This window comes from Ochlerotatus camptorhynchus, unplaced genomic scaffold (assembly GCF_037179485.1).
Source record: "Ochlerotatus camptorhynchus isolate MF236.1 unplaced genomic scaffold, CSIRO-AGI_Acam_v1.1 ptg000829l, whole genome shotgun sequence".
NCBI lineage: Eukaryota > Metazoa > Arthropoda > Insecta > Diptera > Culicidae > Ochlerotatus > Ochlerotatus camptorhynchus.
Window position 1 is genome coordinate 50,521 of NW_027041289.1, and position 23,347 is coordinate 73,867.

The 23,347-nt window shown below is 41.6% G+C and overlaps 2 protein-coding genes across 2 annotated transcripts in view; both read left to right on the plus strand.

Annotated features, from left to right (window-relative positions):
- The first annotated feature begins 5,052 nt into the window (after positions 1 to 5,052).
- Positions 5,053 to 7,521, plus strand: LOC135715168 (uncharacterized). The gene has a single exon (XM_065238568.1). It carries the CDS (start codon positions 5,053 to 5,055, stop codon positions 7,519 to 7,521), a length of 2,469 nt encoding a protein of 822 aa, XP_065094640.1.
- A 4,985-nt stretch (positions 7,522 to 12,506) lies between these two features.
- The window catches only part of LOC135715169 (protein amalgam-like), a 28,710-nt gene continuing 17,869 nt past the window's right edge, over positions 12,507 to 23,347 (plus strand). Inside the window, exons 1-2 of the mRNA XM_065238569.1 lie at positions 12,507 to 12,608; positions 21,477 to 21,957. Of these exons, the coding sequence (XP_065094641.1) occupies positions 21,897 to 21,957 (61 nt within the window). The 5' untranslated portion in view covers positions 12,507 to 12,608; positions 21,477 to 21,896. The remainder of the gene's footprint in view (positions 12,609 to 21,476; positions 21,958 to 23,347) is intronic.

Genomic DNA, 23,347 nt, shown 5'->3' on the forward strand with positions numbered 1-23,347 from the left:
GTCTTATGCATTCAGGGGGTAAACGGCATGTTTATTCAAAATTGGAAACATTTTCCCTTCAATTAAACCGCAAAATCTTCGTCGCACACCGAGCGAAGCTAGAGTTGCTCCTAGCTGCTCCGTTTTCCCATTTTCCAGTTTTCTGTTGAAATGTCTGCCGATGACATTTTCAATTTAGAAGCAACAGGATGACGAGTCAAAAATTCTACTCCCTACTCATCCGAAATCAACCAACAAAGTTTAGAATTGGGAAAGGAAAATTTTCCAGAATTCATATGTGGTCTTTTTGGGTGCGGCAGTTGGGCACGTCAGAGCAGCAGATCCGTGCGCGCGGAGGGCATATCAATCAACGATGATTGAATACAGTGGGATTTTTGTTCATGTTGTCAACCTGCAAGCACATTTTTTTCATTATGTTTCAACTTGTTTTGACAACATAAAACATCACTTTCAGAAGAGATGGATTAAGGGGGGAATCCCATGGTCCATTTTGGATGATAGAGAATGGTTTGTGGCCAAGTGGGCAGGTCATGGCTCTGCTATGAGTCAGTTTCGAATTTCATCAAATATCAAATGATTACTTATTATTATTAATCATGATCACGATTACTGATACAAATTTTCAACGAAACTTGTAAAAGCACTAGGAATTTGACCATTGGTGGCAAATATATACTGTGCAACTAGAGCTTCTAAGACAAAATAAAATTGACAAAATATATTTGACTATCTCGCGGACCTTTGAGCTAAAGTCTTGAATATTCTAAACCGGGGTAAGTTGTAAGCTGAAATTTGGTAAGTTGGAAGAGCAAATGGTTGTTGCACTAGTGCTGGTTCATAATGCTGATTAACCATAATTGGTGTAAACCGGCCAAGTTTGTGCCAGAAAACCATCATTGTGAGCGACAGGCTCTCCAGCTCTAGTGAATCAGCTCAAGCATAGAATGGGCATGGTTGTTTACAATTGTGGTGGTTCATAATGCTTGTGGTGGTTACCAACATTGGTGTAAGCCAATCAAGTTTGTGTCAGAAATTGATGCACCAAAATAGATCAGCATGAGTATGGGCATGATTGACCGCCCACGGTTGCTACTCTATTATTGGCAGATCAGCTGTAATTACACGGAGAACCAATAGACGATGCTTTGGACTAGAATCCATCCTCAATGTGTAAAAACTGCACAACAAAAAATAAATTTTAATATTACATCAAAGAGGACGCACTTCAATCGTGTCGAAAATCTCATGTAATTTTTTTCGCCACAAAAATAAACAAATACAATAAAAGCAGCGTAATATCAGTTCATGCACTGTATTTATGATAATTTTGTCCTTTTTGGAAAGTAATATTACATATTTTTAAAACGATTTAAGTGCATCCACTTTGATGTGAGATCAAAATTAATATTTGCTATGTGGTAATTTCAAACTAGGCAATACCAGCGGTGTCTACACCGAACGCACGGCAAGAAATAAATGGGTAAGAATGTGTTGAAGTTTTGATAGAAGCCGAGGAGTCCTGTTCACTGTTCACTTCCACGAGGAATAACTGGGATGTTGGGTTAGAGGGTTGGGTTTGCAGCAGGGTTCGTTTTGGTAGACGATAAGCTGAACTGATGTCCTAACGATCATATTACGCGAAGGAGTTTGGGATTGAACTCACGGTCTTCTGTTCAGCAAGCAAAAACGTTGGACACTAGGCAAACGAGCGTATTTTTAAAAATCGAGTTGTTGTTATTACCATATAGTCATATTAACAAATAAAACGATTGACGACTCTTGAATGTGGATGGCCTGGTGGTGATGATGGTGCTCTGTAAGCAAGACAAGTCGCTCTAAGGCCACGGAGCTCCTCATATCACATCACACACCACGTTACTCGAGTTGTTGGAACCATTTAAACCCGATATTTGATATTTGACCATAAATATCTTTAATATGAAAGGACCTGGGACCACGTTTTCTGCTCAGAAAGCAAGCCACTGCAACCAACGATCTTTCAAATCAGAACACTAAAAGCTACGAAAAAGCACTTAGGCCTTCTTAAAGTTCCACTTTCACACGACGCACAATGTTTCGATTTGCTCTTAACGCATTGTTCCGGCTATCATAACAAGCTATGACCGACGTGACGATTGTTTGAGCCCTGGTTAAACAAGTTATTCCAATGAAAATACGTTCTTGAAAGCAGTCCATAATAAATATCAAACCGGATCAAGCGTGCGCCCTATTTTTTCTAAAAATTCCGAAGCGTTCGACTCAATATCTATCAGCTACGATTTTGTACAATAGTAGTCTAGGATAAATCGTATTGTCTTTTCCCCTATAAGACTCAACCATGTTCTTGCACTCGGGTGCGCACCTTACCGACAGTATCGCTTTTCTTATATATTTCAACTAAAACCGCAAAATAGATCATTTGGAGCCCCGTAGCGTGGATAGATCTCCTTTTAGTGGTACGTTATGGGATTTTAGATCTATCACCCATTCCTAGTCCTCTGACTACTTCAAACTAGAAGAACAGAATTTTTCAGTAATAAAAGGAACACATACTTACTACTTTTTATGTCTTGTTGATAGTGACAAGACTCGGCTTTGTCCACCGAGGATGATCTTGAAACAAGGAAAAATGAGTTAGTTAGCCTTCATCTATTTGTTGTTCTCTAGTTTGAAGTGGTTAAGACTAGGGTATTGATGCATGATCATTATCGGTGTCATTGCTTAATTTTGTTGCTAAGGAATCCAATTTTGACTGCCAAAGGGGCGCGCTCCTTAATGGCCTGTTTACATTGGTGCTTGTGTGCTGGTGCTAGTGTACTAGAACTGCGCTAATGTGGTGTTTACATCTGTGCTGGTGTGCAAGCGCTAGTGAACTAGAACTGCACTAAAAAGTAGTCAGTATAATGTAAACAGGGCGTGAGCATCTATCTGCATGAGATTTCAGGAGTAACTGAAATTCGTGCTAGTAGGTTGAGCTGGTTGTGCTAGTGATCCAGCGTATAAGTAAACATCCCATAAACAAGGAGTCAGCACAATGTAAACATGTTTCAGCATCTATCAGCATGTAGCTTCATAAGCAACTTAAACTCGTGCTGATCCCGCACGTATGTAAACTGGGTATAATGGGGGTGTTTACACTTGGTATTAGTCAAATTGAATCGAACATCTAATGGACCTATCAACTCTATGCTTTCATCTCTTAATCGATCGTATAAAATGACCACTTTATGTCTGATATCACTGTGCAACAAATCTGAACTTTTTTTTCTTGGACTGAGAAAGTTGACCATATTTGACTTTCTTGTGGACCCCTGCGTAAAAGTCCTGAACATACCTATACCCTAACAAGTCCTAATTTTTTGGTACCGCCCTCTTTATGAATTTTGGTATGTTGTCCCGATGTTGGTTGTATACTACCTAACTAAAGTATGTTACGACATTGCCGTCCAAGAGTTTTTTTTGTTGGAAATGACTTGAGAAACAGTTGAGTGAGAATTTCATAAGAAAAATCACCAAAATTAGAAATACTAGTATGTATAATGGTCGTATTGTGAATTTATATGGATTTTAGATTGGGGGGGGGGGGTCTGTCCAATTTGAAAAATCACCCAAACGAAGGGTAAGACGACGAGATATCGTTTTTAAATGTTCTAGAAAAATGTTCCTCTAATCGTTTCCTACAAAAAAATCCTCATCAGCATTATCGGAACATGTTTAGTTTAGGCAGCACACGACCATCATCGAGACAACATATCAAAATTCATAAAGAGGGTGGTACCATAAAATTAGGATGTGCTAGGATATAAGTATGTTCTAGACTTTTACTCAGGGGACAAAAGGAAAGTCAAATAAGGTTTATTTTCTCAGTCCTAGAAAGTTGTGTTATTCTTATAATCAGGAAAAACCAATAATATTTTTAAATTGAATAAAATTACAATAAAGTATGACTAAAATCATCGCATTTAGAGTGTTTTCATTCTTATAAGTTGTTAAAATAATTACTTTATGGAAATCTCAACATACCACCACATTCTATGGTTTTTTTTACAGTGAATTTACATGAGTTCTAGATTTTTTGGGGGGTACTCAGTTTAAAAACTCACCCAAACGAGGGGTAAGACAACGATATACCGTTGTTGGTTCTCGCAACACAATCCACAGCTGGTGCTAGCGGGTACACTTTTAGACTAGTTTTCTAGCCCTTCTGGCAACCGCGTCCGCTCAGCTTCACTGACAGAAACGGGATTTTCAATGCCCCACTAGCAACTACATATCAGCCTGTATTAGAAAGTTTTGTTGTTGTTCGATCACAAGTAAATTAGCCTGCAAAAGGGAAAGTTGGAAAAGAGGAAGTGTAGTTTTTTGTTGGTTTTTGCCATAACTTAATTCTCGTGATAAGCCGGAATATCGTTGCTGCCCATCGCTGAGCCCTTGGTGCGACGGATGAAGAAACAGTAAACACAACGTAGGGTAAGCGCGCCAACATAATTTTGGTGCCGTGACCAGGATTCCTTTCGGACCGCGTGCTGAGTGTTACTGGGCGCCGCCATCTTCAAGGCCGGCACAAAACGGTATTCAACGGAGGAGATTAGTTCGTGATCCTGCTTGCTGCTTGTAAAATACAAGGCTTGATTTATCGGGCACAAGGTTCCCGACAAGGTTCGACCTGTCCATTTGATTTGCGGGTATCACAGGTGCCCCTTAGATCTTCTTTCCCTTCTGCTTGCATGCGCTGATTGATCCCGATTGTTCCTGCTCGACAATTGCTACTATTCACACCGGAGTGTGGCATTGTTACTGACCTGGAAGCGCCATTTTCATCATCGATCGGCGCACAATTGGACCTTTGTGCACCTTGGCGTTCCTAGCCATTGTGTAGTTCCTGTGTGTTCCTGTTTGGAGAATTTAAATACAAGGCACCGTACCTGCCTTGGACAAGGTGAGTACCTGTCCAAGTTTCCTATCGTACCCTCCGTGGGTCTACTTGTGGTTCTTTTGTGCGCAGGTTATTCATCGAGTGCGTGCTTTTGATTTATCGATCCGCTGCACGATATGGCGGAAGTGCAGACGAGAGCCCAGCTGCTATCGAGACGTGAGACGCTGCTTTCATCGTTGGGTCGGGCAGAAGCTTTCGTCAGTGGATATGAAGCACAACGAGACCAACTGCAAGTTCCGTTGAGAATCCAGTACTTGGACGGCGTATGGAACAATCTGGAAGCGGTTCAGGCGCAGCTTGAGGACAGCGAGACGACGGATGAAGGAAGGGCAGAGCATGCTACCATTCATGCAGGGTTTGAATCAAGGCTGTTTGAAATAAAAGCCAGTCTCATTTCAAAATTGCCTCCTATTATTCAAGAGCGCATCCCTCCTCCCCCTCAAGTTTCCTCCACTCTCTCTGGGATCAAGCTGCCGACGATTTCTCTACCCGAGTTCGATGGAGATTATATGCAATGGCTTGCATTCCACGATACCTTCATGGCGCTCATCCACTCGAATCCAGATCTGCCAGCCATTCAGAAGTTCCACTATCTACGAGCAGCAGTCAAGGGTGAAGCTGCTCAACTGATCGAATCGATTGGCATCAGTTCCGCTAACTACGCTTTGGCTTGGCAGACTCTGGAGAACTGGTATTCCAACGATTATTTGTTGAAGAAGCGACACCTGCAGGCACTCTTCGACATCCCGCGCATGAAAAAGGAGTCCGCTGCAGCATTACATGGATTAGTGGACGACTTTGAGCGGCACACGAAGACTCTTCATCAATTGGGAGAACCTACCGACACCTGGAGTGCTATTTTGGAACATCTTCTGTGCACGCGACTGCACGATGACACTCTAAAGGCGTGGGAGGACCATGCGTCGACGGTAGCGAATCCGGATTACACCTGCCTCATCGATTTCCTGCAACGGAGGACACGAGTACTAGAATCCATCTCCGTGAATCACCACACAGCCGAATCTGCTTCTGGTTCCAGTGGGCATTCTCATCCGTCGAGGAAAAATCAGGTCCACACACAGCTTCGCCTTGCTTCTTGTGCATCGACTACTAGTTCTGGGGAAAAGTGCATCGCCTGCAGCCAGTCACATTCTGTGACGAAATGCGTCAAATTCAACCGACTTTCGCCGATCGAACGACAGCAGCTTGTAAGCTCAAAACGTCTGTGTCATAACTGCTTGAGGGGTGATCATTTCGTTCGCAATTGCCCTTCCAGTTTCAACTGCCGTAAATGTAATCGACGTCATCATACTCTTCTTCATCTTGGACAGACCGAGAGTTCTCGCAGGACTAGCAACGAAGGTACTTCTCCTAGTGTCGAAGCCGATCCGAGTTTGCTTTCTCATGCACCATCTGCAATTGAGTCGTCCACACAATCGATGGTTACTGCCTCCGAGAATGTTCCGCCAGTTGAAGTCAGCACAGCTCTGCAGCATCCTCGTGAAAACGTTTTTCTCCTCACCGTCGTGGTGAAGGTCATCGGAGCGCACGGTGTGGAGTATCTAGCCCGCGCGCTTCTTGACAGTGCCTCGCAACCAAATCTCATCACGGATCGGTTGGCGAAGATTCTGCGGCTGCGGCGACAGCCCGCGAACGTGACAGTACAAGGAGCAGGTCAGCTTTCCAAACCTGTCAATGAATCCGTTTTCGCTCTGGTGCAGTCCAGGAAGGGAAACTTCTCGTGTGGTGTAAACTTTCTGGTGATGGATAAAGTGACTGCTGTTCTTCCTTCTCAAAACATTTCCATTGCGAATTGGAATATTCCGGATGAATTGTTCATGGCAGATCCATCGTTCAACGAGAGTCAACCGATAGATATGGTTCTAGGCGCAAGACATTTCTACTCCTTCTTCCCCAGCAATGAGCGCGTCCAGCTTGACAGAAACCTTCCACTTCTGGTCAACAGCGTCTTCGGTTGGATCGTTGCTGGTTCGACGAATGATAGCTCAGTCATTCACACATCTGCACCATTTATCTCGTGCAATGCGGTTGAAGTTTCGATGATGTCTTTAGAGGAAAGCATGGAGAGGTTTTGGAAAACCGAAGAGTTGACAACCAAGGACAACTACTCAGTGGAAGAACGGCACTGTGAATCCATGTATCAGTCCACCGTTTCACGAAATGTTGATGGTCGATATGTAGTGCGGTATCCTCGGAAGTCCGACTTCAATGTGTTGCTCGGAAAATCTCGGGACAACGCCCAGCGAAGGTTCGAGTACCTGGAAAGACGCTTGGAACGAAACCCAAAATTAAAGAATGAATATCACCAGTTCATCAAGGAGTATATCTCCCTCGGCCACATGCGGTTGGTCGAAGCGGATGATGAAAATGCTCCAGCTTACTATCTGCCCCACCACCCCGTAATTAAGGAAGCAAGTACGACGACCAAGGTCCGAGTTGTTTTTGATGGCTCAGCTAAAACTTCTTCCGGTTTCTCCCTCAACCAAGCTCTTTGCGTGGGTCCCGTGGTGCAGGACGATCTCCTGGACATCATTCTGCGGTTTCGTACTTTTTCATTGCTCTAGTCGCCGACATTGCCAAAATGTACCGGCAGATACTTGTACATCTGGACGACACACCGTTCCAGCGTATCCTGTGGCGATTTTCCAAGTTATCACCTGTCCAAATCTACGAGCTGCTGACCGTTACGTACGGTTTGGGCCCATCATCCTACCTAGCAACACGTACTCTCCAGCAATTAGCAGAAGATGAAGGCGCTGCATACCCGAATGGCGGTCCAGCGTTGAAGAAGAATTTTTACGTCGACGACTTCATCGGTGGTGCTCAATCCGTCGAAGAAGCGATCCGTCTGCGTACAGAGCCCGACGAACTATTGAAGAAAGGTGGATTCGAACTACGGAAGTGGACTTCAAATCAGCTCGAGGTGCTGCAAGGTCTAAGCGATGAACAAGTTGGAACGCAATCCGCTCTTCACTTCAACCCAGATGAATCAATCAAGGCGCTCGGAATAATATGGGAACCTGAGGCCGATCTTCTCCGTTTCGATTCCTAGATTCGAGTCAGCGACGAGCCTCCGACAAAGCGGTCCATCCTCTCAGATACAGCCAAGCTTTTCGACCCTCTTGGACTCATCGCACCGGTAGTTGTTCGGGCGAAGATCATTATCCAGGAACTATGGCTTCTTTCCTGCGACTGGGATGACCCTGTACCAGAACCCGTCAAGTCAAAATGGGAATCCTACCAGCAAGAACTCTCGAGAATCTCTGAGCACCGTGTTGACAGATATGCTTTCCTTCCTGATTCAGTAATCCAACTGCACACTTTCGCAGATGCTTCTCAAACCGCTTACGGTGCCTGCACCTACGCCCGCTGTGAAGATAGTCAAGGACGAGTGAAGATCCAACTCCTAGCGTCGAAATCTCGTGTAGCACCGTTGAAACGAGTCACAATCGCCCGTTTGGAATTTTGTGCAGCTGTGATAGCCGCTCATCTACATGCTCGCATCAAGAACGCTATTGACGTTAGCATTTCTGCATCCTACTTTTGGTCGGATTCCGCAGTCACACTACAATGGCTACGATCACCTCCGAACGTCTGGCCGACCTACGTGGCTAACAGAGTCTCGGAAATCCAACAATACACACAAGGCTGTCAGTGGAAACATGTCCCTGGAGTTGAAAACCCTGCCGACTTGGTCTCTCGCGGCATGTCAGTCGACGATTTCCTCAAGAGCGATTTGTGGATTCGTGGTTCAAATTGGCTATCGCATTCACCCCAAAACTGGCCAATTTCTATCCCCTCGGGAGTACCAGAAGAAGAGTTGGAGATAAAAACTACCGTTGCAGTCATTCAAGCTTCACCGACTGTCCACCCATGGTTTCTGCGATGGTCTTCCTACAGTCGTCTGCTCCACGTCATTGGATACTGCATGCGCTTCGTCACTAATGTCCGTTCGAAAACCCGCGCACAACCCTCGTCATCAAATGTTCCCGTCGGTCAAGCACTCACCGTGCAGAAATCATTAAAGCCAAAACCTATCTCACCCGATTAGCCCAAGAGGATGGATATGCTGCGGAAATAAAACAGCTGAAGAAGGAGAAAACCGTATCGAAGCAATCGCACATACGCAACATGAGCCCGTTTTTCGATTCAGAGGGAGAGTTGAGAGTGGGAGGTCGTCTTGATTTTGCTTTTTTGCCCTATCAATCCAAACATCCTGCCCTGATTCCCGCAAACCACCCGTTCACCCGCCTAATCGTCGAATATTTCCACCGCAAATTGCTTCACGGCGGCGGGCGCCTACTTTTGACTGCTGTTCGAGAGGAATTTTGGCCACCCAGGGGACGTAGACTGGTTCACAGTACCGTCCGAAACTGCTTCCGTTGTACTCGCCTCAATCCAATACTTGCTCAACAGCAAATTGGGCAGTTGTCTGCTCAACGAGTCATTCCAAGCCGTCCATTTAGCGTCACTGGTGTTGACTATGCTGGCCCGCTTTATCTTCGACCGATACACGAACGCACTGCACCTGCCAAAGCCTACCTGTGCCTCTTTGTATGCTTCTCGACCAGAGCAGTACACCTGGAGTTGGTCAGCAACTTGTCCACAAAAGGTTTCCTGTGTTCCCTTTGACGGTTCATCGCTCGCCGTGGGCGACCCGCCCACATCCACTCTGATAACGGGAAGAATTTTGAGGGAGCAAAGAACGAGCTGGCTGAGCTATTTGTCAGATTCCGTGACCGTTCCCAGCAAGATGAAATCGTATCTGCCTGCGCCAGTGAAGGGATCACCTGGCATTTGACACCACCCAAAGCCCCACACTTCGGTGGCCTGTGGGAAGCGGCTATAAAAGTAGCGAAAAAGCACCTCTTTCGCACACTAGGATCATCTCGCATGTCGTTCAAAGAAATGTGTACCGTCCTCGCGCAAATCGAAGCAATCATGAACAGCCACTGCTTCCGATGACTGAAGACCCCAACGACATGTTCGCATTGACTCCAGCTCACTTCCTCATCGGTTCATCGTTACATGCTCTGCCCGACCCAGATCTCCGAAGCTTTCCGGCATACAAACTCGACCATTACCAGCAACTGCAACTGCATGTGCAGCAGTTTTGGACCCACTGGCGGAAGGAGTATCTTCAGGAGCTGATGAAGGACACCCGAGGCTGGAACTGCAACGAAGAAATCGTACCAGGAAAAATGGTCATCGTAGTCGACGAGATGCAACGTCCAATTCGATGGCCTCTTGCTCGCATCGAATCCATCTTGCCAGGAAAGGACAAATTAGCACGGGTTGTCATTCTCCGCACTGCTCGTGGTATCATCACTCGTCCCATCGCGAAAATCTGCCTGCTGCCGTACTCCACGGTAGCTCCAGAAACGAAGGAATTTCCAGAAGATCCAGCGACAACGAAATGTTAGAACGAAATTAAAATATTTCATTAGTTTAAGCTGAAAATCTGTTAGAAGTAAGGAACAAAATCTAGTACCTACGTAAGAGTAAAATTTATGTTGTTTGTTTATGTTTTCAATGTTGAGCATAGTCGTTCAAGGTGGCGGGTATGTTGGTTCTCGCAACACGCTCCACAGCTGGTGCTAGCGGGTACACTTTTAGACTAGTTTTCTAGCCCTTCTGGCAACCGCGTCCGCTCAGCTTCACTGACAGAAACGGGATTTTCAATGCCCCACTAGCAACTACATATCAGCCTGTATTAGAAAGTTTTGTTGTTGTTCGATCACAAGTAAATTAGCCTGCAAAAGGGAAAGTTGGAAAAGAGGAAGTGTAGTTTTTTGTTGGTTTTTGCCATAACTTAATTCTCGTGATAAGCCGGAATATCGTTGCTGCCCATCGCTGAGCCCTTGGTGCGATGGATGAAGAAACAGTAAACACAACGTAGGGTAAGCGCGCCAACAATCGTTTTTAAATGTTCTAAAAAAAAAATTTCAAGTCATTTCCTACAATCAAAAAACTCTTGGACGGCAATGTTGTAACATGCTTTTGTTAGGCAGTATACAACCGACATCAGGACAACATACCAAAATTCATAAAGAGGGCGGTATCAAAAAATTAGGACGTGTTAGGGTATAGGTCCACGAGAAAGTCGAATAAAGTGAAAGTCCTAGAAAGTCTTGTTGCACAGTGTATTTGATGTTAAGCATCTACAATTATGTAAATCTTTAACTTTTCCGCATGAAGTAATACATGATTAGTTAAATAATAATTTAGTGTGAAATTGTGCTGTGTGCCGCAGAAGAATTAAATCTTCGCGTGCCCCGTACTAATTTTCTATCTGAATTAGTAGGAGAACAGTTGCCACTACAGCTGATTTTTTTTTTATTTGTATTTTTCTTTCGCCGTGGTGCGATATTGGGATCCTTTTGTGAGCTGTGGCATTGTATATGTGTGTGTTTATTTTGCTTGTCCCTCTGCAGTTGTAGTTGAAAATATTGAGCGTTTCACACCAAATTGGACTAATAAGCGCGTTTTCACTTATTAAAAAGTGTGATAAAACTGCAAGTTCACGTCTAATCGTCTTGGTGTCTTGAGTGCACTTATTCCTTATGATGCAAACAATAAGTGCTCCTAAGACATCAAAACGATTTGACGGAAACGTGCACTTTTATTACACTTTTTGCATTTTTGGGACAGTCCAGTTTCAGATGCAATCAGCAATAGTGTCTCGGTTTGTGTGTATTGGTAGGCAGAGATGGGAGTGTGCGGCGGGTGTAATTTGGGGGTTGTGGTAAGCTAATTACAGGTTCTCTGTGTAGGTACGTGTACTCGTGTAGTTATTTCACTTACGAGATTTCAGACAAATCTACACTTACAAGAACTCAGGCAATTCTTGGACAATGCAAATGTTCTGTTCAAGCGTGGTAATTGTCTGTCAGATATCAGAGCTGTGACGAGCAGAATGACCTGATCTCGTGCGACAAAATGATGGAGGAAGGTATTAAGAAGGTATTTCAACTCTCAGATTCGGTCATTGGCATGCGAGATCACATTGCTGCTCAGATGAAACATCGCGTTAAAAAGCGGGATGGACAAAATGGAAATGGTCTTCTTGTAAAATCAATTTGTCAGAAATTGGACAGTACCTATGTTATTTTTTTTTAATTAATGCGGGAAAACAATTACGAATGGTCAGCACGATTCAGGAATCGAACGAAAATACCAGACGCAAAAAGCGTAAATTCCAAAATAGTGATCATGAGATGATGTTCAAAGAAATTGCTAGTAGAAGTAAAAATATTAGCAACAGTAACAAACCAGATAATCGTAAGACTGATCCGGTCATTGTGATTAAACCGAAAGAGTCCAAACAAGCTTGCGAAGACACTCGTAAGTTTTTGAAAACACAGTTAGATCCAAAAACACACAAAATCAGTAAAATGAAAACAATTAGCAGCGATTGAAATTCTCTAATAAGACACAAATCGTAATATAATCAGCCGTCCATTGACCACACTTTTCCCATCAAGCAGTTCTATACATAGCATCTTACGTATTTTTTTTCTCCATTCATTCCCTTTTCAGATTTAATGGCAACGGCGATAATGGAAACCGACGTAAAACGTACAAGTTACCCAAAAAGGAATTTTCCCTCCCATGTCAACTGGTGACAAATAGAAGGAAAAAATTCGGACCGGTAATCCTCTCACTCCAATCGAACATCAAATGGATGAAAGAAGTGCCAGACAGTAACGAAAAAATGCCAACCCAACAACCCCTTGTGCTAGCAAACTAGGGAAAATTGTTTGAAAGGAAAATCTACACCTTTCAAATTCAACCCCTACGCTTAGACGCTTTTGTTCGAAGTATCCAGGATCCATTCGTGTGGTTAAAACGGCGAATTGCGTCAGCAGGGGGAATTAGTAGAAACAAGCTGACATTTATTTGGCACTGAATTGGATAACCGTTCGATCGTACGGCAATTGAGCCCGCTTGGATGGCAATTGGTTTGGATGACTAGCTATATTATGTTTTTGAGGGATATTTCTGAACTAGCTGGACTAGCTATATCATGTTTGTGAGAGATATTTCTGAAGATACGCACGTTGACCATGTTGAGCTTGTGTACAACAATCAAAACGAATGTTCAGCTTGAACTTTTTTCTCCTCTGTTCAGGACACAGCACCACTGCGACCAGTAATTTGATCTATTATAGTATATCCCGTGTCCTTAGTATACTTCTTCTTCTTATTCGCATTTCAAGCTTATTGCTTAGTGCATATTAGCTTATTGCGGGCTCTCAACTTAGTGTTCTAAATGCACTTCCTCCGTTATTAATTGAGAGCTTCCGTTGCCAATTACCAATGCATGATTTTGTATATTGTGTGGCAAGCACAATGATACTCTATGCCCAGGGAAATCGTGCCTTAGTTTAGTGCATGTCATATAAGTCCATCACTATTGAGAAATGATGAGTAATTCGGTTTTGATACAGTTGTCATTCTTTTCTTCATCGCAAGGAATCGATTCTAATTGAAAGGTCCCGCCTTGTGTTGGAACACCCTCCAAAGGCGCGCCCCATTGTCAGTCGAAATTGGATTCCTTAGCAACGAAAATAAGCAATGACACCGATAATGACCATGCATCAGAACCCTAGTCTTAACCACTTTAAACAATGATTGTTGTTCCATTAAATATTAGGATTCACATAGATGAAGACTAACTAACTCATTTTTTCCTTATTTCAAGACTAAGAAGACTAAGATGTGTTGCTTTGATTACTGAAAAATCCTGTTCCCCTAATTTGAAGTAGTCAAGACTAGGAATCGGTGGTAGATCTTACATCCCGTACCGTACCACGAAAAGGTTATCTACCCACTTACAGGGTTCAGCTTGGACTTACGTGCAATTTTGTACACAGGCACATTTCATACAATACATTCAGGTGTATCGATGTTCACAAGTGTATTCGCGATGTTTGCACACGGGTACATTGCACACGGGTTTGAGCACGGAGCAAAGGTATAAAATTATAAAATAACAATGCAAGCCGTCGCCAGGCATGTCTAAACGCAACACTACACTGCGTACTGCCTTTTTACACACCACCAAGAGCATTGAGTTGTACGCTCCGTACCAGTGCTCGATAGAAAACACCAAATGCAGCGAACAAGGCACCGGTACCGGTGCCCGTGCATAATTGTTTGCACCGGTGTATGGATCTTCGGCAAGCACCAAAGCCGAGTGTTTCTGACTTCGGGAAACACTGCAGCCGAGTGTTTTCGATTTCGGAAAACACGCTTGCTGCTCGCAGGAATTTTCTTTGGGGGACTTATGAAAGATTATGGTGTTACACAAGGTAGCAATTAAATGCGTCTAGAGCTGATAGACAAGTGGTCGAAACACTGGTCTCTCATAATTCCAATGTCCATGGATCGATTCCGATCTGTCACTCTCCAGTTTTTTTCTGTCAACATTATTTTCAAAAAGGTAATCTATTAAATTCATTTCGATTTCTTTTTTGGCGTAATGCAATCTTATGAATCTTATGAGCTCAAAGGATCATCTACAAGGATTATTAAAAATACGCAAATCACCCACTTCGCAAGAGCGTGTTTCTGTTGCCGTCCACCCACTGGTATTTCTTGGCTTTATGTTAACTAATTGAGCTGATTGTTTTCACACGATTTGAGTCAATCTAATAACGATAACTTATATCCAACAACAAAAAAACAGCTACCATGGCTGATATGGAGCTAGTAGAAGGTAGAATGCGATCCTTCTTGCGCGCATTTTTATTTAGGGGAAAACAGCCCAAAATGCACCTCGCGCAAATCGCTCGCTGCGATTTTTCCTAGCATTCCCGTTTTTAAATCATAAATTGGACAAGTTACAGTGCTAGTTTAGTACTTTACTTAGCATTTCGGCAAAATTAACAGTGGAATAGCTATGAAAAATCAAAACGGGCGTTTGGCCCGGGGTGCATTTCGGGCTGTTCTACCCTACATGAATGGTGAGTAGTTCTGTTCACCCACCGCTATTTGGGTGTTTACATCTGTGCTGGTATGCTGATGCTAGTGAACTAAAGCTGTACTTATAAATAGTCAGCATAATGTAAACAGGACGTCAGCATCTACCAGCATGAGATTTCAGGAGCCTCTGAAATTCGTGCTAGTTAGTTGAGTTGGTTGAGCTAGTGAACCAGCATATAATATATTATTTATTATCTAATAGTGAACCAGCATGTAATATATTACATATTATCTAAACACCCCATATATCTCTACTATTATTCAATCAGTTGAGCTGTTTGGTTTGGTTGGAGATAAGTTATGATTATTATATTGATCTAATCAAATTAAATCAATCAGCTAAATTATTTGATGTAAAGCCAAGAAATACCAATACCAAGACGGCAACAGCAACACGCTCTTCCAAAGTGGGTGATTTGTGTATTTTTAATAATCCTGGTAGTTGATCCCTTGAGCTCATAAGCTTTATAATATTGCGTAATGCTTTTTAGCCAAAAGAAATCGAAATGAATTTAATAGATTTATCTCATGAAAATAATATTGACAAAAAAGACTGGAAGGTACAGACTGCAATCGAACCTGTTCAAGGTATTATGGAAATGTTGCTTTGACCACTCGTCTATCAGCTTTATACCCCGGACAAACTATGGCTTATATCATGTAATATAGGCTGTCTTGCAATGAGCACTCATACATAGGATTTCCATTGAAAACTAGATGTATAAGTGCTCATTGCAAGACAGCCTATATTACATGATATAAGCCATAGTCTGTACGGGGTATTAGTCGAGACAGAAGATGCTAAAGGCGCATAGGAGCTACGATAATCTTTCTGAAGTCGCCCAAAGAAAATTCCTACGAGCAGCAAACGTTTTTTTTTCCGAAATCGAAAACACTCGGCTGCGGTGTTTCCCGAAGTCAGAAACACTCGGCTTTGGTGCTTGCCGAAGATCCATACACCGGTGCAAAAAATTATGCACGGGCACCGGTACCGGTGCCTTGTTCGCTGCATTTGGTGTTTTCTATCGAGCACTGGTACGGAGCGTAAAACTCAATGCTCTTGGTGGTGTGTTTGTAGGCAAAACTGCCACCCGTGCAAAAGGGTTCAGTGTTTTTACCATGGCTGGCCGTCGCCCATATGAGTACAAGGGCATGAGATTGTACCTGGGTGTAAACTTGAACATTGTACTTGAGTAAAAACTTGAGTACAAATGGGCTTGTACATATTCGTTCATAGCATACGGAGAGCAAGTGAGTGCAATACATTCGTGCACCTTACACACATGTTGACTAAGATCAACATGAAGCTTTCGTGTGATAATTTATTAGCTGGAGAAAGTTCTGAAGAGGATAGATTGATAGTTCCACTAGAGTACGGCAATGTGAAGATTGGAAATGGAGTGACGGGCCATTAATGCGACAGTACTAATCAAACGCGCACTCCTTTACCTAGCTCGTACATTGGTTGATGGGGGAATTCGACACATTTGGGACATACCTCAAATCTCCTCATACAGGCACTTGGTCGTAATTGTTTTGTGAAATAAGGAACTTGATGGCCTTGTGGAGACCGATTTTGTTTATCATGGAGTAGAAAATCATGGGTTCAATCCCGAGCTCCTTTATATTATAGTTATAGTGTTCTGAAATTCTGATGGAGAAACGGGTACTTAAAAGAAGTGGCATTTGATTTTTAGAAAAGACTTGTTGATCGGAAATCCATATCCAATCTTTCTCAAGAGCAGTATCAAGCAAGGAAGTCAATAGCAACAATCTACCCCAATACTTTTTAGAACTTATGGACGATGTTTTGATGCCATTTACAGAATACAATTTTAACTTCCAATTGCAGAATATTCAGCATTTTAACTGATTAGCATTTGAGGGGAAATGGCGTAAAACGCGCCACCAAGGTAATATGCACCACCACGATATTTCGCTTAATAGATACTCTGATCAACTTTTTATTTCACCAATAGGTACTATTTTGGGGTTAAATGCCATTCTTGGCTAATAATTTACTATTTGTGCTCACAAAAATATAAAAAAGGTTATTAGAGTGCCTTTCGATGAAATATGTAAGATTGGTTCGACGGTTTGTACAAATTTAAGGCAAAAATAAGAGTATTCCTTACATTTAATAAATGAATCAACTAGCTACATTTACAGCTTCGAAATCTGTGTGAAAACATAATGTGTTTCGACTAGAAATTAACATTATTAAGTGGGAACCAGTGTAGTAAATTCTCAGAAACCTCATACGACTGGGTTCGATCAGTTTGCTTAGTCATTTGACGATGGAATGGATCATTCTCATTTGAGAAACGCTATAGATATCTACACGCAAACCAAAAATCTATAACAATGAATGTTAGTTCCGTTTCCTATCATCCTCTGTTCATGAACATCGCAACGAATGTTAGAAATTGACCATGCAGGCGATGTAATGGTTTTTTGCATTTTTTTTTTTATTTCGTGTTCTATCTACGCTTTCGACTATACCAGTAAGCTTGTAGAACGATGCACATTGTAGAACATTGTAGAACGACGCACACACTTGCCTCGAATCTCTCCAGCAGAAAAAGCATACGAAGTCGAGTATGCGAGAAAATGTGCGCTTCTTGTTTGCTTTTAGGCTATCCATATTCAGAAGCATGGAGAGAGCAGTGAAGAAAGCACAGGTCTGATAATTGCAACGTTCGTGGTTCGAGTCCAGTCGGCAACCATTTTCCTATTTTTTTTTTCGACATAATAAATTTACTTCACTAATACACTCTACATTTTTCGGTCTCCAATTTTCTTGCATTGGACCGTAGCTAGGTATATCGCATCCTCGGTTCATGCGGTCTCCACTTACATCCTCTGATGATGAATCCCACATAATTGTAAGCGAATCTTACATCCACCGGTTGGGTGTATAGATATCATTCAATCAAGTGTTAGCTATATACAAACGGAGCTCTGGTCGACATTCCGGCGAAAAAGCTGAGCCAACCCGACAGCAACTTGAATTATACCAGCCTCCAACCCGATTTCGACCCGACATAAACCCAAAATTGATCTGACATCGACCTGGCTTTGGGTCAACATCGACATTTAATTGACCATACATTGATCCGATATCGGGTCGACATGTCTGTTCGGCGCCATTTTTACGAGTTACTTCTATACTCCATTGCTGTGTATCAATTGATAGTGAGTGACTCAATTGACAGTGACGATGAGGTTCGTTTGAGAAAATGGCTCTTTAGAATTGGTTTTCGCAGAATTGGTTCATCTTCAATCGAACGATATGAAAATTAGCAGCACTGGTGGGTACCTTAAATAATTAATATATTCTTCCCGCAATAATAATGTTACACGCAAACCAAAAATCTATTACAATGAATGTTAGTTCCGTTTCCTATCATCCTCTGTTCATGAACATCGCAACGAATGTTAGAAATTGACCATGCAGGCGATGTAATGGTTTTTTGTCTTTTTTTATTTCGTGTTCCATCTACGGTTTCGACTATACCAGTAAGCTTGTAGAACGACGTACATTGTAGAACATTGTAGAACGACGCACACACTTGTCTCGAATCTCTCCAGCAGAAAAAGCATACGAAGTCGAGCATTTTTATTTCGGGTTCAATCTACGCTTTCGACGATACCAGTAAGCTTGTAGAACGACGCACATTGTAGAACATTGTAGAACGACGCACACACTTAACTCGAATCTCTCCAGCAGAAAAAGCATACGAAGTCGAGCATGCGAGAAAATGAGCGCTTCATGTTTGCTTTTAGGCTATCCATATTCAGAAGCATGGAGAGAGCAGTGGAGAAAGCACAGGTCTGATAATTGCAACGTCCGTGGTTCGAGTCCAGTCGTCAACCTTATTTCTATTTTTTTTTTGACATAATTAATTTCTCTCACTAATACAACTCCACATTTTTCGGTCTCCAATTTTCTTACATCGGACCGCAGCTAGGTATATCGCATCCTCGGTTCATGCGGTCTCCACTTACATCCTCTGATGATGAATCCCACATAATTGTAAGCGAATCTTACATCCACCGGTTGGGTGTAGGATAGCTCATAAATGTATGCAACCTATATTAACTTAAGAGGTTGTGGTTAGTACCCCTATCAGTGCACAGTGGTCCAGAATGCAGATTTTGGTGGAATGATATGTTTTTAGCCTGAAATTGAAACTTTAGACTAAAAGTCTTTTCTACAAAGTTGTTCCTTATAGTAAGGCCCTCATTTTTAAGACAATGAATTCTAGGGTGGTTCCTATTATCATTAAAATCAACAATCTAACTTTTTTGTTTGAATAAATTAAGGTATACATTTTGCGGCAAAGTTATAGCTGAGCTAATTTCAAGCAATTTTGTTGAAACCAACTTTTTTGTATCTCTTAAATTGGCCGATTTAGAGCTATTTTCTTGAACTGAGTAGGGTGGCTCTTAAAAAAGCAGTTGTTTTGCTCTAGTTTTCTTTTTTCGAATTTCTCAGCAAAGGTGTCTTCAAATAACTTTTAGATCTTAAAATTTCTCATGAAAGTTATCTGCTAGAGAATTTTAAACTCTTTAAGACGAATGTTTTATAGCTGAATTTGTTGCCTGTATCTCTTCTAAGCTTATGTTGACATTAGAATTTCTGCTCGTCAATGATTAGTTGAGTTATGATTGAAACCATAATCGATAGCTGCTAATTAGACCCAAGTTAGTGACATGTACCCTAAATATTTCACACCCAATGAGATCCGTTCGCTTATGGTCTTGAAAATGTAATGATGGTATAGTGGCTCAAATGAGATTTTGTTCTAAGATGAGCCTAGAAATCATCAGTCCGATAATGGTCAATGTAGTTCAGGGAATATATTATCAAGTGTGATACGGCAGCACCCGGAACATGTATGGTTGTTGTCAATGTAATGCTGAACACTAAATATGGTCACTAATCATCTTGTTATCAGATTACCCAGACCATGTGCGTGTATGACCATTTTGTGCGTGTATGACCATTTTGCTCTTGAGACTAAATGTGATCAAAAATGATCTTCTTTCGAAGTGCCTATGGTCTGATAGGTCGTATGATTAGTTTTGACTCAAATAAGGTATTGGCCATATCCTTGAAAGTACTCGGAACATGTATGATGAGGTAATTGGGATCTTGGTTTTCCCAATCTCTATTTGAATTTACATAATTATTATAATGGTTGGATTTTTTACCATTATATTGGCAATACTGCCAGCGCTGTCTCGCAACATGTTTTGAAACTCTCTGAGCGAAGCACCACGTGGTTATTTATTAGTTAATCGTGACAATTTTGAATTAAACCGTTAGAAGCGTGAACTCAGACCTTAACGATCGAGATATAGAGAATATTTGTAGGGGTACCAGTTAAAAAAAAATCAGCGCGATTTAATTGTCATTTAAGCTATTCAAACTAACGGGTTTCTACGGTATAAAGAACTGAATTCATGGGTAGCTGAATCAGCTGCTCAAATCATCGAGATAAGGAGGAATATCGAGATATAGAACATCGAGAAATGGATAGTAACTGTTGGCTGTAGCAAGAATTTGATAATTCAAGCACTACTTTCAAAATTTACGAATCAGTTTTAAATAAGAATGAAAATTTTCTCATACCTTACATATCCTTACTAATCGACGATCGCAGTCATTGATTACCAAAACAGATGCGTTGATTTGAAAAGATCTAACATTGAATCATTATTCAATCAATCCAGTGGAATTTAAGGATGTCGAATGCTAGAATTTCAACAACGCATGTCTCAGACCAACGCAATTTCTCTTTTTGCTTTTTTTTTTTCGAAATACTTGTCCTCGTTTGCAGTATACTATTTAAATTTCTTTCCAATGCGGAATCCTATTACAAATATAACAATGTGAATGAAGAAACCAACTGTACTGCTCGGTGGCGTGCAATGTGTCTTCCCGTCACCGAGAGTTGGTTCCGGTGCTGTGTTTCGTTCCTCCGATCACTGTAACCCTATCCCTTTGTGATGAACATGTCTCCTTTCACGGAAAAGCATCAAAGAGGTAGAATCTGTGTGGCGAGGACGATCGTGTTGGTATTCAAATATCCGAAGATAGGAATATGCAGGCACTGGATTTGGTGGTGGTGGTTTTCCTATCTACCTGAGTGGTCAGATCTCGCTAGCAGAGGGAAAACATTCACGACCGACGTCCATATATCAAGTGGAATTCTCCTGCGCCTCTAGCGAGCATTTCAAAGTCAACCACGGCCAGCTGGTTTTCTGTGATAAAAGTGAAATATTTATGCCGACAGGAAAACTACTTCAGAACGCTAGGGACGCATGTGAAGAAAAGGAAGAAAAGTGGAAACCCCAAAGGATACAGAGTAACGAAAAAAAATAACGCAGGAAAAAAATTGGGACGTGTGGAAGACATATAAGGTCTACAAAAAGTACGACTGTGAATAACTGAACAGCAGAAGAGAAAGCAAAATATGAGCACGGTTTCACATAGTTTTCCATTTTCCTCCTTCCTTCCATACAGTACACCAGTGCAACTCATTTGAATTATGAAAATTGTTAGTGGCTCTCGGAAGCCACACATGGTTCCGGAACCTGTATCGTCAGCGTCATCGTGAATGCAATCGAACTGTGTGCAGTGGCATTTCCCTTTGCCAGTGTTTTTGCCGTTCCCACTGGCGAGCACAGGCACAATTAATTGAAAATTGTTCCAATGGGAGAAAAAACTACCTCGGACCTACAAGTGAATACGTGAGTGAAATAATTACAGTATGTCATCGTAAAAACGAATTAAAAGTGTAGTCCTGGTACTGCTGCGTAGCCAGTTTCCGTGAGTCGCAGCAATTGATGCGCGCAAAATGATGACTATCCGGCAGGAGAAGCAGCAGCGTTACATTGTCAGCAAAACTCTACTCTAATTGGAACTGTGCAGTGCTACTCCACTATGAACACGAAGCTGAAACTAATTGCATCGTTGATTAACTTCTTCGTCATCGCAGTGGCAGGTAAGTGACGTACCACCATGGAAAGCAAAGGGTTCAACTCCTCTCCAGTTACGTTGCAATTCATCAAGTAGAGCTTTATGATGGAAGTGGAAAAATCAGTTATATTATTAATAATTCTGCATTTCATCTGATGCGAAGCTGATTTAATCATGCAAGCGAAGGAATACTTTAAAAGTGAATCAGATAGGTTCAAGTCAAAAGTGGTGTTAATTTTGAGTATTTTCGATGAAACCGCAACATATTATAAAATTTTACTTTTGTCACCCCTCCCCACCCCCCTCAATTTTTTTTAGAAAATCATGAACTGGAAAATAAAAGAATATATAGGTGATATTTATGTTGTTTTACGCTGCATGCAGGAAATGTTGTGGTTTTTTAAAGTGTAACACGTTTGATCGCTTGTTAAGTTAGACACTTTTCAAAAATATTTTTTTCTATATTTCACTATTTTAAACGACATTATCCCGTTAACTGTGTACCTGAATGATTTTGTATAAGATTTTGTTCTTCTTTGATTTGTTTTTCCGTTGATCTTGTTCCCACCGCTGGACCCTGCATATCGACCCATTAACTCATGAACCGGGGACCATCGGCTTTACTTCCCTTCCGAAAGATGGCGTGTTCAAAGATTTTATGCCTCAGAAAATCCCTGCGGCGCCGACTGAAATTGAACCCAGGCCACTACACCACCGGCGCCGCTGATTTTGTAAAATATATTTTACGAAAATTCGTTAGTGATTGAACTATTGGAATTATTTTGCATTTATTAATTTCAATTCTTTTGATAAGTCTGCTCATAAAACTTGTGACATGCTTGGGAGCCGAGAGATAATCTCTAGAATGGCAGCATAATTAATCATCAATAAAAAAAGTGAAATGAGCAATAAAAAATCTCAAATTGGCCACTAAATACTACAGGGGTGCACCAATAAACAAACAAAAAGTTGCAATAGTAATGAAGAAAAAGGCAATAAACAAATAAGAAACTTCTTTTAATAATTTAATTGTGAGCGGTAAAAATGGCAAAAAGGGCAATAGTAAATACAATACGCTCAATTAAATAAGGATGAATCTCCACTAAATTAGGAAATTTGAGCACTAAATAACTCACTTTCATCACCTGCAGTTGAACATATTTTCCCATAAAAGTGGCAAAATGAGCAATGTCATATTCAATAACCGCAATAAATAAATCTAAAATGTCCCACACAAAGCGCACAGTTATCACTGTTTTAATCCAATTATGCTGTAAAATCGTGATTATTTCCCCAAGAAAAAAATTAAAATATCTTTTAAAAACTGAAAAAGTTCCAGGAACCAGAAGATAAATGTGTGCTTGAACATGAGGATGAGCCATCTTAAAATATGAATCGTTCTTAAAGAAAATAAA